General features: G+C 39.2%; 4 protein-coding genes across 4 annotated transcripts in view; 2 read left to right on the forward strand and 2 right to left on the reverse strand.

Annotated features, from left to right (window-relative positions):
- Positions 1 to 2,824, forward strand: part of LOC128369374 (granulocyte-macrophage colony-stimulating factor receptor subunit alpha-like) — a 4,343-nt gene extending 1,519 nt beyond the window's left edge. Inside the window, exons 5-10 of the mRNA XM_053330405.1 lie at positions 126 to 298; positions 1,113 to 1,246; positions 1,440 to 1,593; positions 1,624 to 1,735; positions 2,339 to 2,420; positions 2,585 to 2,824. Of these exons, the coding sequence (XP_053186380.1) occupies positions 126 to 298; positions 1,113 to 1,246; positions 1,440 to 1,593; positions 1,624 to 1,735; positions 2,339 to 2,420; positions 2,585 to 2,671 (742 nt within the window). The 3' untranslated portion in view covers positions 2,672 to 2,824. The remainder of the gene's footprint in view (positions 1 to 125; positions 299 to 1,112; positions 1,247 to 1,439; positions 1,594 to 1,623; positions 1,736 to 2,338; positions 2,421 to 2,584) is intronic.
- The window catches only part of pecr (peroxisomal trans-2-enoyl-CoA reductase), a 200,450-nt gene that overhangs the window by 104,194 nt on the left and 78,542 nt on the right, over positions 1 to 17,714 (forward strand). The gene's annotated exons all lie outside the window — the stretch shown is intronic.
- Positions 3,700 to 6,891, reverse strand: LOC128369385 (SH2 domain-containing protein 1A-like). The gene is made up of 4 exons (XM_053330418.1): positions 6,719 to 6,891; positions 5,534 to 5,594; positions 4,873 to 4,990; positions 3,700 to 4,598 (listed from the first exon to the last, which is right to left on the reverse strand). Exons 1-4 carry the CDS (start codon positions 6,868 to 6,870, stop codon positions 4,552 to 4,554), a joined length of 378 nt encoding a protein of 125 aa, XP_053186393.1. The 5' UTR covers positions 6,871 to 6,891; the 3' UTR covers positions 3,700 to 4,551.
- On the reverse strand, positions 13,099 to 15,896 carry LOC128369580 (caspase-8-like). Its single transcript, XM_053330657.1, has 8 exons — positions 15,891 to 15,896; positions 15,618 to 15,681; positions 15,437 to 15,501; positions 15,235 to 15,340; positions 15,018 to 15,145; positions 14,660 to 14,806; positions 13,698 to 13,927; positions 13,099 to 13,255 (listed from the first exon to the last, which is right to left on the reverse strand). Exons 1-8 carry the CDS (start codon positions 15,894 to 15,896, stop codon positions 13,099 to 13,101), a joined length of 903 nt encoding a protein of 300 aa, XP_053186632.1.

The following is a 17,714-nucleotide window of genomic DNA, read 5'->3' on the forward strand; positions in this document are numbered from 1 at the left end:
CTGTTTTACTAGTGGAGATTGAGTAGTGTTCATCTGTAAGAAATCAAAATGAAAAGATTTACAATACAGACAAGTTTGATTGTATGAATTGTATTCAGTGTGTGTCCCTCTGTCTATTTATCCAGTATCTGTGATGATGAAACAGAAAAAAGTCTGAGGCATCTGTCTGATGAAAGAGTTGGATCAGAGTCTATGGTTCTGCCTGACTACAAGTACTTAACGGTAATCCTCATCTTCAATGTGTCGCTGAACGACATGTGGAAGGTCTACTCCTACACCTACGACTCTGACACGCTAGGTAATAAAATACTGTTACATTTGTCAATATCAATATGTTTTGCAATGGCATCCATATTTTGAATATGACACTTGGTATCACTTTATTTTGTATTCATTTTTACTTAATGTTATAATAGATGTTGACTGTCGTTTATCAGTAGGCTTGCTTTTCAGTGGACTGTTTGGTATTTCAGATAACTAACAAATGTACAAAGTTCTTTGACAAAAAAATGTCTGTATGATAATTTGGAAATTGATAATCAGCTGTCTTCCTTCTCTTTAATGCTGGCTGCAGTTCACTTTAACTGTTAAAGTCAATCAATCAATCAACCAATCAACCAATCCGACTTCATTTATACAGCACTTACAGCACTAACATTAGACAGCAAAACCATAATATCACAACATATTTCACATGCCTGTGTTGTTAGCTTAACTGTCTAAGAGGGAGACAGCCAGCTCAGGGTCGGATGTTAATGTACTCCATTTCTAAGTTAATGTTAGCTAGTTAGAGTGAGGCAAGGCACTCTGGAGCACATATAAAGGTCCCTTGGATTTGAACCATCCCGATTCCTCAAAATCACAACTTTATTTTCATAACATTATACTTTTCGTGGCTCAGCATTTGCTTCCAATGATTCCAATTCTCACTTACAGAAACTTTTTAAACATTTTCTGCTTTAGTAAATTATTTTTTTTAATCATTCAAGCCCCCCAGTAAATCTAATGAAAGCATGTCAATACAATCAGTGATGTTATATAAATTAATTTGGTAAGTTGAAGGTTCCAGTTATTTTAATATTGTATTCATTTTGGGGATGTGTGTGCCACAGAAGTTCTGTCTCCACCTCCATTCATCTCTGCATCAATCAACAATGGAAGCCTGTTGGTGAATTGGACTGAGCCCCTCAGTCAAACAAACATATACCCACATTGCTTTGAATACCAGCTGGACATAGGTGACCAGGTAGAGCATATCTGTTGATTATTCCAGAAACATTATACACCATACAATGTATTATATTCTTGGACAGTCTAAAGTGCACATATCAGCAGGAATAATAAGCTCAAACAAATTCGGGGTCAAATGTATTGGGATTTTTGAGAGTCTAAATAAGGTAAACCTACTGGGTATTTACTGGTGAATCTTTTCTTAACAGGAGAAACACATACACTTGCCTGATACGCTGTCTTACACAAAGCTGAATGCTGATGCTGATCCCCAATTCACCTACAGAGTGAGGATAAGGGCAAGGGTGAAGCAAAAGACTTGCTCAGGATCGTCTCAGTGGAGTGACTGGAGTTCCACTGTCAGTACCCATCCGCATCTGTTTATGTCTGCAGAGGTGGGACAGCCAGTGGCAGGTTACGATTTCAGCATCCTGGTGGTCCTCTCCATCTCACTTGGAATACCCATGATCCTCCTGGCTGTGGTGCTGCTGGTTCGTTATCAGAGGTCCTGCTTCTTCCTTTATGACTGATGTGTGATACACACACATATTCAAACTTCCTCCCTCTCTTCACACCTACTTAAGTTTTTTTAAAACCACTTCTGTGAGCGATTTCTCACCTGATACATAGTCCCCTCTTTTAAATGTGAAACTGGGCTGAGTCGGACAGAGGACAGAGCTAACCCCAACACCAGCACAAGCAGCGAGGTGAAATGGGAAAACAAAGTGCAGAAAAGAGAAGTGAGAGAAGTGTATGGGTGGCGGTGGTTTGTTTTTTTCTAAAAAGTCACCGCAAAACATCCACCCTAAACTTCCTTGAGGTGCTGACAGAAACCCCCTGCATGACTTCTGAAATAGCCAAACAGAAGAAAAACTCAAAATGAAACAAGATGCTAAGTAGATACAGGAAGGATGTGCTTATATGCATCTTTCTTTCTTTGGCAACTTCACTTTTTTTGTCAATTATTTGTTTAGCAATAAAACAGTTAAAAAGAAGAAGAAGCTAAAATGTTTATTATTATTATTATGCTTATCAGAGCAAATAGCACTAGAATGTGTATTGATATTCATTTTCATTCTGTTCATATGTGTTGATGTTGGTGTTTCAGGGTGACTAAGGTCCTATTTCCTCCGATTCCTCACCCCCCATCCAAGTACAAGAATTTCCTAGAAAAAAATGACACATTCAATGTAAGTATGAGCCCATACTGTCTAGAGACACACACACACATACACACACACACACAGACACACACACACACACACACACACACACACACACACACAAGCTTACATGCCGCAAACACTTGGGAACACTTGGTACCATCATATTGTTTCTTGTGTTGTGCTTCCAGTTTTTCTACGCTGCGCCATCGGTGAAGCCTGAGGAAGAGATCACAGAGGTGGTGGAAGCCGAGCAAAAGCCTGAAAAGCCAGTTTAGAGGCAATATAGTTAAAAAAAAAACACGTGCTGAGCTTGCATCTAATGCCATTCAGCAAAGCATAAATGTACTGCATGCATTTTATAGATTTACAGTCCAGCAAATACATTCTCAGATATTTGGTTCATGTGTATGTGTAAGTTGGGCCATTGTGCCAGTTATGAGAAAATGATGTCTATTAATGAGTTGTTAGGTGAAACATACACTTGATCTAGCCAGTTGACCTGCGCTGAAATGTGAATCTAGTGCTACACCATGTAAACTTACTCAGATGTATCCCAGTGAAGTTACTATACATCTCGCTCACGTTATAGGCAGGTCTTCCAAACTTTCCGATATTTGGAGCTCTATAGTCAAAATTCTGTGAGATATTTTTTGGTTGCCAGTAGAAACCAGATCCACTGACTGCAGTATTTAGGTGTTTCAAATGAGAACATCAGTATATACATTTACAGCTTGTGTATGGTTGTGTGTAGGTTCATCTTACTTAATTGGAAAGACCCCCTGTCCCTAAGTCATACTCTGTTTAAGGGAAGTGATGTTTATACTGACATTTGGTTTGACACCCAGTCAAAAGTAATATAACAACCATTTATTACTGTGTGCTCCAAGTCATTACTGTAGTTCTATAGATTTCCATAATAGTTTTATATTGTACTATTGTGCTGTTCAACTTGTATCTGCCATTTTCTGTGTATTATGTTGCTTTTTTGCTATTGATATGTTCAAAATGCAATAAAAACATTTTTTAACAATCATTCATTTATTCAGCCTTTATTTATACAGGGTCATTTGGCATCTTGAGAGACAATCATGACAAAAGCAAGCAAGTACAACATGTAAATTAACATTACATTTATAAAACAGTAGATATAAGACAGTTATAAAAATGATAAAAGGATGAAAAAAAACCATCAAACCAGCATTAGATACATTTTAAACTCAACAATATGTGAGAAAAGCTACCTAGTAAACCTTAAAGGTCTATAATGAAGTCAGATGTAACCATATCAGATGTAGGTATCAATCCTTTAAATCTGCCAGAGGAATAAAGTGATCCACCTTCAGTCCCTGCTGCAGTTTTTTCTCTTTTCATTTTACTCTTTGTAACACCTGAAATAACTAAATACGGATATTACCAATGACAAAGATCACTCTTGTGTTGCAAATGTAAATAAGCACATAAAGTCACATTTTGACTCACAATAGATCGTATGATCCACTACTCATGTGTTGCTATAGTTCCTGTATTGTCATGCTCAGTTAGAGACATTGTGCTGCTGTGGCTTCAGATAAGAAAAAATATATGTACAGAGAAACCGCAAAGATCATATATGCTACTGTATATTATTGTGACTTCCCCAAGCAGATATAAAGCACAAAAAAACATCAACTCAGCCTATGTGTGTTTGAAACCATTATTATAAATAACCACAAGAGTGTGAAATATCTATCTTTTATGACACAAAACATCCTGATACACACAAACAACCAGTAACTTAGAATTCAGACTATCAAGCTGGTGGAACTAAATTGTGTATTGACAACCGAAACACACCCATATCCGGCACCCACAAATATACAATCTCACACACACACAATGATGCACCACATATGAAGGACATAGATCTTAAAAAAAGGAAACCGCAACAGCAGCAGATTGTCTTTTTCTCACAGCATCTATTTAAAAAAAAACAAACCATACCAAAACTATCTGATTTGACTTAACGGTGAAATGACAATGCATTTGAAACTGGCCATGTGTGTGGTAAGATAACATCGGACACCCTTTTTTAATGTCAAACATCACCATGTAGAAAAATGACACAGTATACACAGGTCCTTGATGTGTCTATACAGTGCAGGTACAGGCTTGGATTTCAACAGATAGAGCTGCTACTGCTACACATTTCTACGTAGACAAAGTCTGTGGAGGAGACCATTGAAAGTGTGTTAGAGTTGAGTGAGTACGCTGACATTTCACATCTGCAAAACAACTCTTTGATGTGCCACAACCATAAAAAGACGATCTGTCTGTGCCAGTGCTTGTACCACATTGAACCGATCTGTAGTGCTACAGCAGATTTTTTAAAGATGTTCTTGCAAACTGACACAAGGGGAAATGGAAAAGTATAATATTTGGAAATATAAAGAAGCGCTTAAGTGTGTGTGTCTGTGTGTGTGTGTCTGAGGTGTCTCACCAGTTTTGTCCACTGGATCTGTGAGAGGGACGACACCCACATCAGAAGCTGTGCCATTTCTGAAGCTCTCTATCAGTGTTTCCAGAGTCCTAAAATTCTGCAGCCTGATTCCTGAACCCTGCAAGACACACAAACAATAAATAACATGTGTGTGAGTGTGTGTGTGTGTGTGTGTGTGTGTGTGTGTGTGTGTGTGTGTGTGTGTGTGTGTGTGTGTGTGTGTGTGTGTGTGTGTGTGTGTGTGTGAGGGTTGGGGTGGGGGTGGGGGTATGACTTAAGTCGCTCTCAAGGACACACACCAGACTTAAGACTAGTTGACTGGGGATGCCTTTCCTTTTGCAACTTGAGACTGGAGTGTGTGTGTGTGTGTGTGTGTGTGTGTGTGTGTGTGTGTGTGTGTGTGTGTGTGTGTGTGTGTGTGTGTGTGTGTGTGTATTCATGATTTCTGGGTCAGTGGGTAAGGTTAGGCTTAGGTTATGTCACCAGGAAATTAATGTGTCTATCCAATGTCCCCAAAAGTGGTCATGATCTGTCCTATGTGTGTGTGTGTGTGTGTGTGTGTTTGTGTGTGTGTGTGTGTGTGTGTGTGTGTGTGTGTGTGTGTGTGTGTGTGTGTGTGTGCTTGGACATGTGGAATCTGCAGACACAGATGTTGACCCACCTGAAGAGACCAGCCAGTGGTAGAGTTCACAAGCCTGTAGGTGTGCACAAACGGTGCTTTCCTGCAAAACATGAGTGATTTGGTGTCAATCTGTGCAAAATCTGAAACTGCACCAATGCATGCAGTTGTTCCAAAGTGATAATTAGATCTGAAAGAGAGACTGTATGTTGATCACAGGCAGAGGATGACTCACAGAGTTCAGTTCTGTTTCAGAGGTCAAAACAGCCGTCAGTTACTCATACTTAAATCTTTATGCAAAGCAGGCAAAACATTCACTTGGAATTTCTATCATCATATTTTCCGTCTTTTTTTCTTGTACATTTTCCTTATTAAAAGCTAATTGTGTTTGTCATTCTCAGTATTACACATCATTTGGTCTAATTATGTAAAGACCTGATATTTTTTTAAAAGGAAGAAAAAAAAAGGTCTATTTGAATACTTTCTTCCTGGTATGTCTGTTTCTCGGAAATAACGTTTGTAGAATAGATGCATTTAGCTTTCTGCTTTAAGTGGACATAATGTCTCCAGTGGTTTCAATTGTTGTATTATATTTTTACTCACGCTGCTGTGCATTGAGTTTCACTGTAGTTTAATTTGGCGACCTGGTGGTTGGTTACCAAACATATCTTCAAAGACATCTGGCCAAAATTAGACTTGTGTGAGTTTGTTTTCGTTCAAAAATGAATTTTAAAAATGACCTGTGACACTAATAGGAAATATCGCCTGTGTGCTGTGATGAAGCTGGGCAAAAAACTGTTAAAATGATTTCATGTGAGTGTTTGTTATGTCTAAATATTTATCGACTTAAAAATGAAAACAATGTTCTATCTGTGGAGTGAAGCTTTGGTGGTCAAAAGTTTTCCGTGAAGCATCGTGTCACATCACAATATGGCACGTTGATATCTTTTTCATAAATACAGTGCCAGACATCAGATTGCTACAGAGATAATGAAATTCAGTTATAAAAAAATGTACATTTCAATTAATATTATCTGATCTGACTTTAACTTGTTGTTAACAAATTTCATTGTTAACCAAAAGTTAAAGTCAGAGCAGATCAAGTTGTTGGCACCAGTCAGTGTTAATTGTTACATGAATTAAAGAATGATCCAACAAGCGTAACTGAATAAAAATGTACATTTTTTGTCAAAATTGTATCAGTCTCTCATTCTCACATCAGCTCACCTCACACACAAGCAGTAGGCCCCCTGCACGGTGTTGCTGTCCCTCAGCAGAAAGCTGCCGTCATGTCCATACCTCTCCAGGAGCCTCTCCGTGGCCTCACTTCCAATCCTCCCATAGTAATAGGATTGGACCAGCATGCCCTCTCTCTCCATGTTGCCTCTGTAGCAGGCACCCGTGTGTGTCTTGGAGGTGACAGTGCACCAGATTGTAGTCGCAGTTGTATGTGAACGGTTAAGCAGGAAAAGCTTTTATGGTTTTCACACTTTTCTGGCATGCAGCTGCAGGTCACATGAACCGCTGTGCAGTGTTTCTAACCTGCACAACAGATAAAGGTATCTGTTGAAAAGTGAAAGTAACTTTCTTGCTTTGTTCACAAAGTTCTGTTTTTTAATCAGTCCCAATTTGTTCAAGTTATAAAGTATAATCAAAAATACAACTAATGGCTCCACCTTCCTCTACAGCCCCTCTTGGTAACCAGTGTAGGTGAAATATAGATTTTTGTCACTCAATTTTATAAACTTACACTCAGTAATTAACTGGAACTGAAATGTTTCTTGAGCATGTGTATTTCCATATCAAATGCAAGTTTGGACTTCTTCACTTGGGCAAAATAGCTTCAGTTCCCCAACAGGATGTGGTGTAGACAAACTTGGGCTGGGATTTGAAAGCTGTGTGAAGGTGGTTTATGATAACCTCACAAGACAGAGAACTGTGGGTTCTAGCAGACAAATATATGCATACAAGAGTGTCCCACACACGAAAAAAGAGATCAAACCTGGTGCTTTGATTTGTTGCTGACAATGTAGTTACAAGAGCTTTATACGTGATATACTTTAAAGCCTAACGCCTCAGTAAAAACATTACATTCACACTTGGGTCATTATCTTTAAAAAGATCAAACTGACATGGTTGCAGTATGTGAGCTGTTGATGAAATAATTCATCAGCTATTGGTGCATGAAATTGTTGAGTTCTGTGAATATCCATTAAAAGGTACAAGATGCCCTTAAGCTGTCTTGAGCATTACTTACATTTGAAGTAACATACTCTTAAAAGGCACTGCAACAACTGATAGAGAAGAACCTTTTTACAGGAAAGAGATGAGAAATGAGAATGATTGAAAAAGAAAGCATAACATGTAGACAAAAAGGCATTTACTAAGTATACATGTCTTACAAAATACATATTCTGATAACCTCCATTTGTGTGTTTTTTTTAAACCATGACACTGTTTCAGTAGCCAGTTCGAGCAGTTTTCCTTGCTGAGTTGCAGTGGTGGATAATAAACAACTATCATTAAATGTGTTACTTTTTCTTAGCTTCATGCATAAGCCCTTTGCATTCAGAGAAAGTGATATGACAACAGAAACACTGGAGAGAACATAGCAGCACCCAACTACAGTATTTGCTCTTCCTTCAAATAGTTTTTGCTGTTAAATGTCCAGTAGGTGGCACAGTAACAAAACCTCATAACAGAAACCTGAATGGTATGCCATGCCAGATGCCTGACTGCTGCAGAGAGAGAATAAACAGTCATAACCAAACAGCAAGGTTTAATGCTGCTGACTCCAATCTGTGCCTTTAATATCTCTGTAACAAAAAACAAAAAAAACACCATAGAGACATGATGTAGATAGAAAAACTTTACAAAATGAAGAAAAAAATACAAAGAAAACAACATGAAAACAAAATTATTAATAAAACATTTGATCCTAATCTAAATGCAATAGTAATGAGGTAAATGAGAACATGTAGTAATCCACATCTTTTCCAGTGTGTACATTTTTTACTCCAAAGGACAAATTAGTCATCCTCCTATTCATTTTCTAAAAGTTTTATCATCCTTTTAAAATATTTTCCACAAGACAAATGGATGTCAAAATGCAGTGTCACACACTTGAGGTCATTCATTTTTAGCCTTTATCCTTTCGATATTTGACATTTTGATACCCCCCCCCCCTTCACTTATCTTTTATTTTATTTGACACTTATAGAGCTGGTATTTTTTAATGTGCTTTTTATCTCTTACAAAAATACAAAATCATGGAGAAAAACCCAAAATAATTTACAGACTAAGAAAGGGAACAACTATTAGAAAGCAGGGGGATGAGAGTATGAAGCCTTATTGTTCACAAAATAAACAAGAAGAAAGAACACAAGCGAAACAAAAGTAGACTTAAATAGGATTATCAAGAGCAAAATACATGCACTGAGTTATAATTGAGTTTGTCCACTCTGTCCATTCAATAAAGTTGGGGGGGACATTTTTTTTCCGCTTACTTCCGCTTTCTCATGACATCAGTATGCGGAAGTCACTCTTCAACTTCAACTTCAACTTTATTCATATAGCACTTTAAAAACAACCACAGCTGAAACAAAGTGCTGTACATAAATAGATAAAACAACACAGGACCATAAACAATTAACAGGAAATAAATATTAAAATAACTGTTTATTGTTTTTAAAACATTAAGACAATAACTAAAAAACAATAAAACAAACCATAAAACACTAAAACAGAAGCAGAGTCTCATGCACAGTTGAAAGCCAAGGAATAAAAATGGGTTTTAAAGACGAGTTTTAAAAATGGACAGTGATATTTAAAAAAGGAGGCTCGTTCCATAATTTAGGACCAGCAACAGAAAAAGCTCTATCCCCTCTGAGCTTCCGCTTTGACCTCGGTACCTCCAGGAGCAGCAGATCAGCTGACCTGAGGCACCGAGTAGGAGCATGTGGGTGAAGGAGCTCAGCGAGGTAGAGCGGGGCCAGTCCATTTAAAGATTTAAAAACAAATAAAAGAATCTTAAAATGGACTCTAAAGTGCACAGGTAGCCAGTGGAGGGAGGCCAGGATGGGGGCGTTATGCCCTCTTACGTACTCCAGTTAAGGCTGCATTTTGCACCAACTGGAGACATGCGATGGAGGACTGACTGACTCCAAAATAAAGTGCATTGCAGTAATCCAGCTGGGATGTGATGAAGGCATGGATTACTGTTTCAAAGTGCTGTAGTGTGAGGAAAGGCTTCACCTTTGCCAGCTGTCTAATATGAAAAAAGCTGGACTGCACCACAGCACTAATTTGCCGATACAATTTAAAATCACTGTCCATCTTAAAACCCAAGTTTGAGACTGTTGGCTTAAAATAATCTGCCAAAGGACCCAAATCAAATAGAAGGGGTTCACAAAGGCCACTGGGACCAAACACCATCACTTCTGTTTTTTTCTCGTTGAAGTTAAGAAAGTTCAAGGCCATCCAGGCTTTGATGTCTTCAAGACATGCCAGAAGTGGTGTTAGGGAGAAAGCATTTTTCTTTTTCAGCAGCACAAATATCTGACTGTCGTCAACATAAAAGTGGAAAGGGACCCCTGTGGAACCCCCATATGGCAGTGGGGCAGAGCTGGATTTCGAAATTCCAAGGCTCACACTCATGCTTCTGTCAGCCAGATAAGATCTGAGCCACTCCAGTGCAGTACCACAGATGCCCAGTAGGTGGCGTAGCCGAGCCACTAGGGTGTTGTGGTCCACGGTATCAAAAGCTGCAGTTAGGTCCAACAGAACAAGAATGACATGATCACCAGAGTCATTTGTTAATAAGATGTCATTAATAACCCGTAGTAAGGCTGACTCGGTGCTGTGCAGGGTTTTGAAGCCTGATTGAAAGACCTCCAGGACATCATGCTCATCCAGAAATGACTTTAGCTGGGCATGAACAACTTTCTCCAATATTTTTGAGATAAAAGGCAGCTTGGAGATGTGCCTAAAATTGGCCAGCACGCTGCAGTCAAGGCCAGGTTTTAGTAGCGGCTGCACCACTGCATGTTTAAAACTTAGGGGAACGACACCAGAAGACAGACTGCTGTTTGTGATAGCCAGAACTGACTTCCCTATACTAGGGAAAACCTCTTTAAAGAAGCTAGGAGAGACAGCATCACAGGGAGAGCCTGATGGCTTAATATGGCCAACCAGATCCTCTAAAAATGACATAGACACAGGCTCAAACTTATCAAGAGGAACAAGGAACAGGTACAGAGGGATCAGGTGCAGGAGCTAAGATGGGAGTCCTAGCAGTAGCAACCTTATCAATAAAAAAGTGCAGGAAGCTATTGCACATTTCAGGAGATGCCTCCAAGCTGACAGGCTGTGGGGCAGTAAGAACAGTGTCAATGGTTTTAAATAACACCCGCGGGTTATGACGATTGGATTCAATGATGTTTGACAGGTATTCTCTTCTGGTCTCTTTAACAGTACTCTGACACGTCCATTGAGTGGCAGTGCCAAAGCTCAAAAGCACACATGTAAGATGAGAAAGAGCTGTTGTGTGATTGGCTGTAAAAACAGATTTGAAAGACAGTAGAGCTTTCTGATCTATTATCTCACACAGTGCAGCAGTGTTGACATCTCCTTGCCATTTCTGGGTGAGGGGGGGGACATGTCAAGGTTGGCACTTTGCAGATGTTGTTGCCAGAGGTGCACCTTTGAAGGGAATCCATTTATGTTATCTGTGCTTGTGAGCAGGTTTTCTTTTCGGCCTTGCATTTGTGTGTTCAGTTCATTGAGATGCTGAAATATATCTGCCATGTATGCCAGCCTTGCACACCACTTATCACTTAAAAGCAGCTTTGTGTCATTGCACCTCTCATCAGTCAAAAATACTTTTAGTTCCTCCTGCAGCTCATACACACGGGCCAGCACCTTCCTGCATGACAGCCATCAGACCTCCGTATGCGAGGCACAGGGGTTGAAAATCACTGGCTTATGGCAACTACCTGGAGGTTTCAATGCTTTATGAAGTTCATCCTTTTTGATTTTTTTTTTGCACCTTTGCTACTGTCTTCTGTTATAAAAATGTAGGATTATACTGTATTACAGATGTCTTATATCAGACAATGTGTGTATGTTCCTGTTTTTACATGATTGTTTTAACACATCCTGACAGAAGGAGAGTTCAACCATTGTGTGGGGGGTTTGAGACAGGTCAAGGGAGTTGGCACTTTTGAACTTCTGCTTGTCTACTGATTAGGGGAACTGAGAAAACGTTATGATGCTATCTATATGTTTGTCAGTTATGGGATAACATCTTCTGACTAAATAACAATGATTTGCTTATCCCCTTGTACCCTTGTCCTTTTTTGTGCGATGAAATAAAGCTCATTCTCAAGTCTTCAATCAGTTTTCTCCCATGTGGTGCCATGAGTCTGAGAGTGACTCCATGGGTTAAGTAACACTGAAATTGTAAAGCAATCACACCTGTTTAAGCGGAATGGTTCCAGAGACTCATCTGGTGATTAATTGCCTTTCATGAACACCCCAAATATTGTATGTCCTACTCATGAAGAGACATCACTGAATTTGTTACATTTAAAAGAGGGTGTACTCATTTCTACTGTCTAATGAAGCCATAGTAAAACTCTTTTTGTTTCAGGTAAAAAGAACAATGACCCCCTGCACCCCGACTATGTGCCAAGTTTATTTGGTTTCACCTCCACCACTGATCAAACTCAAGCTGTTTTAATGTCTGCTACAAAAACTCCAGAAAGGACATAGCTGACAACAGCGAGAGGCATTGAAACCCCCAAGAAGTCAAAGAAGTCTCCTACTAGTTTGTATTAATTTAATGTGCCTTGTTAGATAAAAAATGACCAACTGCAAAAGAAGATTAATACACATTCACACACATAATGCTGGTGCAGGAGTAATTTGGGGTTCAGTATCTTTGTCATGTGGACTTGAAGTATTGGGGAACGAATCATTGGTCTTCAGATTAGTGAACTGAATATATACAAGAGTCCTTTTACCTCCAACCAGTTGACATAACAAATGTGTCTTATATTTACCTTACACATGCTCATTTTCTTTTACAGTTTTTTTCTCCATATTTTGGGTTTGCACACATTTATTATTTACTTTTCCAAACAAGCTGTGACAATGAGCAACCACTGAAATGAACAAAAATAATTAGTATTTTAAGTATATTTAATTTTCCCTTTCATGACACAATTCTCAAATAATATTGCATTAATCTCCATTATTGTGTTCAATCAGTTAAAAAGTACATGGTTGTCTATGAGAGAGAGGGTTTTTGTGTAACTGCTTTGCTGTGGACCGTAACAATTGTTCATTTTAACTACGTCATGGAAATAATGACATAAAAACATAAAAAATGCTTTTTCTCTGAATGACGTCTTTAATCTTCTTTTTTCTATGATGCTTTTTTTGTTCTTAAGTTTAACAGACATCAGCTTAATGTAACTACAAAGACGTTCAAATTCATCCATTCATGTGTGCCTTACACAGAGATAAAACACACACACTCAGCTACAGTCATACACGCAATAAACAAGAATTTGGTCTTTTTTGAATCTGTCAGTTTGACCCATTTGTCACACTTGATTGCAGTCAGCTTGCACAAATTTGAGGACGAGCTTCTTGGTGAGGGTGCATTTGTATTCTGGCATTTTTTTGTGGCTCATATATTCTCCTTTGCTGACCTCCCTGTTCACACGTGTCAGAACAGTAAGGATATCGTGGTTCTCCGAGCTGCAAAGAAACATTGGAAACACATTACATATTAAATTGTATTAAACATTACATATTGTGTGTTTTTAGAAACATTCTGCCCTCTCACTCATCAAATCTGACATGCAGCAAAGGTCCCATGCAGGAGACGAAACAGGGACTTTGTGGAGATATGTTAGAATACGTAAAATAATGAGTAATAATATGTCTGTTATATTTTTTTAAAGAAAAACTAATTTACTTCTTCTCCCTCACTGTGAATATAAGTGTTTTTTCATTCTAATGTTTAAAAGAATTTAAATTTCAGTCTGACATTAATAATCAGTCAGTGATCATCCTTTATGGCATATGTTGTGGTTAAGCTGGGGTGCAGCCTGGCTTTACAGACAGACTTAGCCTGCTCAAACTCTAGTTAGTGGTAAAAAGCACATTGTCAGCTTTAACTTATGGATGCGTCACTCACCTTTCTGCTGAAATTGTGAGCTGCCTGCACAGCTCCTGGGTGTAGATGGAGCCTGTGGAAGTATTTTGAAACGGCTTGCAGTCTAGCATGGTGCTCAGCAAGAGGTCCCAAGGCGCCGTCTCGTCAATATGACCAGCATCTTTCTCTAAGCTGTTCTGTCTGTTACAGTGGTGTAACGAGCCAGTGCCAGGCCCAGATACAAAGTGGTCAAAGTGGGCCTGCCCATCACAATCAGACATAACATAAGTCAGTAGAGAATCAAAAAGAATGAAAGAGAATGAAAGATGTAAAAGCACACAGCTTTAAAATGACCAGCAACAGCAAAAAGCACTGCATCCAGAATTTCCATGCATTCACTCTTTGCACAATTTTAAATACCAAATTGCCCATTAATCCTTATTTAAATTTATAGGAATGATTTACCGCTGTGAATATGATGATTTCTTTAAAGTACATCACCTATATAGTAAAAGTGTGCAATTACTTCTGAAAAGTGTGCCATATTTTATAATACATGGACATGACCTTGATCATTTTTGCTGACCTCAATGTTGCCTATTGTGTTTATATGTGTGTTTGTTTACATGAGAATTTCACCAATGTGATGCCAGACTAAACAACATAACTGACCTTCTATTTGAGGCAAATAATCTGTCCTCCCATTTTAGCAAGCATTGTTGATGTAGCCATCGTCATTACTGCCTGACCACGTCTGTGTTTACATGTGATGTCAAAGGTGGGAGCCGTGTGCAGGCAATCCTGACTAACCTTACAGCTCAGAGAAAAACTTTTTTTTAACATTCTGTGTATATGCTGTAGACTCAGTGCTTGAGATCTTTTGATACCATAGTAGTGAGAAAAAGAGTAGCCCATGTGTGCAGGGCCTAAAACAGCTGCATTACCTGCATACATGGTAGCTTTGCTGCTGGTCTGTCATCCTCCTCCTCTCTTGTCAACGGACTCAATTCAATAAAGAACAGTTTAGGCTTCTCTGCCAATGTGGGGGCTTGCCCACTATTGAAGGGCCGTGTTAGTTCTTGCAGGGAGACCTGTTGCTCATCAGTCCCCAAGACAATTCCCTTTTCTCCGTGGGAAAGTATGCACACCACCTAAAATCAAAAGCATGCATTTAAAAAAAAAAAAAAATCTAATTTTATATTGTTTTAGATTTTTGATTACTCTCAACATGTGTAAAATTCAGCTGGAGTTAAATACAGGTTTAACCTTTTAAGATGATAAAAATGAAATGTTAAACAGGACTATTATTAAAATGTAAAGATCATAGATGATACAGTTGTGAAGGTGTGTGGCATTGCTTACCAAGGCATCATCATTCATAAAATTTCTTGTACCCAGTGCTTTTAGTTCTCTTTGCATGGCCTCTGCAGTCAAGTCTTTGTGTATCACCACTGTGAAGCCAAGACGGGTGAACACTGTGTGCAGAGCGTCTGTGTGACCAAAAAGAGAGACTCATAAGTACATCAACAGCACGTGCACAAATCAGATCACATGGCCACTCAAGTATAAAGATACATACCCTCCTGAACTCCTCTTTGTCTTGTCAGCCCAGTTCCCAAAAATACCTCATTGCTGATGACCATACACACACCACGAGGGTTACGAGTAAGACTGTAGTAGTCTGCCTACAACACAACCCACAAAGACATATCATAATAATCAAGGTCCTGATGAATGAATGGATGAATGAATGCGCTATTGGTAATTGTTGGAATGGTTACCTGATTGTAAAGAGGGAAAGGCTGCCTGTTTGGTTCTGCATCAAAGTAAACACGCTCTCCTTCATCTGAGGAACAGAAACAAAGAGACTCATTTCCTTTGTATGAAAGACATAAAAAGACTTTTAGGTGTCATTATTCTATGGCTGTGTAGTTGTTGATGCTATGCAGGAGAGAGACTCACAGCTGGACTGAGTCTCTGGTGAAGACAGGATAGCTTGTGTCGGCTGAGGGGAGTTGTTGACCCTCTGTGGGAAGAAATAAGGAAGCAGTCAGTAAACTGGCTTATTGCAGAATAAACAATACACAGACACACATTTGTTTGTAACATGAGAGGGTGATCCAGTTTGGCTCTGCTGGTTTACTCCTGCAAAGTACAAATACTGGATGAACAGCAATACTATATTTATATACACTTGTGTGTGTGAATGGATCTACAGTCTTTGTAGTGCTTTACAGTCATTGCCACTTGCAAACCCAGCTCCCTCAGTACTTAGTATTTAGCTCAGAAAGATTTTTGACAGCAGACCAGTCTTTTTCATTTCAGCTAACACATGCAGTGGGGTCTGTAATTGACAGAAGACTTGTTTGTTATTGGGGGCTTTGCTGTAGGTCTTGAACTAAAGCTAAAGGAGCTGGTGTACAAACACAGCACAGATAATGGGGTCGGTGTGCAAATACCAATGCAAACAACACAATTCATTTATAATTTGGTATAGGAAGTTTGTATCTCAAGCTGAAGGTCTATGAACTGGCCACCAGAGGGCGCTTACATCATACTGAATAACTTGCCTTCACTTGTGTTTATACCAGTCTATACTGCAGATCGTTTGACATAAAATAAAAAATACCATTTGGAAGAATATAAATACAATATCCTTCAGCTTTACTGTGGGGAAATATGACTCTGATACTGTGCACTCTGAGCTTCAAGCTCAAGGGAGAAGGATTAATCACCTCGACAAGCAACTCAAATCAATCTGCCTGGGGGTGAGAGAAATGACCATGAAAGCTTCCATTGGCAGCAGGTTTACCATCTGTCTGACCAACACCAACAGTTAATGGCACGTTCCAAAACTGCCATCACACCTCTCCCCTGTCCCAGCACCAGTTCCACCCCAAAAACCAAGTGCCAGTCTCCACTCCAGATACAGCTCCAGTTCAAGAACAGGACTCTGCAGGTAAACCCTGCTTGCCTTATTCCTGGCAAGCCTTTGGAGTGACACAGGTCTTGTTTATGAAGAGTCAAGCTTTCACAGGAAGAAGGAACCTCAATTTGCCCAAGAAGTGGCTTTCTTCAGGTGGTAATTCAATTTAAACCCTGTTCTTGATATTTTTTCCCCCAAGCTCACCATTCCAGCCCCTATGTTTCTAGACTCTCCTCCCAAGAGCAGCCTAGCAGTGTACCAGCTTGTCACCAGCGTATATCCCAGTCTGCTGGCTTTGGGCCTGCTGCATGTCTCCAGGCCTACTAGATGAGGGCCTGCAAGCCTTCATTTAGTTATCTATCAGACACTAAGAGTAGCACAGTAATCAAAAAGACGATACCAGATGTGTGTCATTTTATATAATGGACCGCAATACGTGTCTCAAGAATTTCAGCGATGCAGCCAAATGTGAGAATTTAAACACACACAGGACATTCTCACCTGGATACACTCTAGGAAAAGGGAAAGTAGAATTACCAGAATTGCCAGATTATGATTGCCTGATCATCTGACTGACTGTGTACTGAACCTAATGCAAGTACAGACTGTTTTTAATTAAGATTCTGTCTCTGAATTGTGCAATTGAGTCCTCTTGCCTGTTACTCACCAGTCATTACACAAGGTGGTGGCAAGGTGTATGTATTCTCACACTGCAAGTCTCTAATTGTACTCTAGTCAGTTTGCCGCTCAATGGAAACATAATCTTTTTGAGATTTTCCTGATCATTGGAACCCCTCCTGGTATTTTTTTAAGTAAACCTAACTAAACATAATGACACAAGCCATGTAACATAAAGTGTGCTGTTTCAACATTAGGTAAGACCTCAAGTCACCTTTTGCCTGTTGCTCTCTTGTGAAAGACCATCTGAGCAAATCAGAGTAAAACAGAATTACATTTCCAAACATTAAACCATGTTTGATGAAGTCTTAAGTTGCTAACGTCATGTTAAATACAATATAAATTGTTAACATACCGCTGTTATCTGAACGAGTTGCTTGGACCGGCATAGTACAGGTAAAATGGAGGTGTTCGTTTGTATGTTCTTCAGCTCTGGGTAAGTCGATTTAATGTCT

The sequence above is a fragment of the Scomber japonicus genome, chromosome 12 (genome assembly GCF_027409825.1).
Source record: "Scomber japonicus isolate fScoJap1 chromosome 12, fScoJap1.pri, whole genome shotgun sequence".
NCBI lineage: Eukaryota > Metazoa > Chordata > Actinopteri > Scombriformes > Scombridae > Scomber > Scomber japonicus.

What these genes read in the sequence shown, in the direction of transcription:
- LOC128369580 (XM_053330657.1), bottom strand. An exon ending in CTTTCCCTCTTTACAATCAG is followed by an intron (nt 15,341 to 15,436) that starts GTAACCATTCCA and finishes GTTGTGTTGTAG; the next exon opens with GCAGACTACTACAGTCTTAC. An exon ending in ACAAAGAGGAGTTCAGGAGG is followed by an intron (nt 15,146 to 15,234) that starts GTATGTATCTTT and finishes TTGGTCACACAG; the next exon opens with ACGCTCTGCACACAGTGTTC.
- LOC128369385 (XM_053330418.1), bottom strand. Translation starts at nt 6,870, where the DNA reads ATGGAGAGAGAGGGCATGCTGGTCCAATCCTATTACTATGGGAGGATT. An exon ending in GCCTACTGCTTGTGTGTGAG is followed by an intron (nt 5,595 to 6,718) that starts GTGAGCTGATGT and finishes CATGTTTTGCAG; the next exon opens with GAAAGCACCGTTTGTGCACA. An exon ending in AGATCCAGTGGACAAAACTG is followed by an intron (nt 4,599 to 4,872) that starts GTGAGACACCTC and finishes TCTCCTCCACAG; the next exon opens with ACTTTGTCTACGTAGAAATG.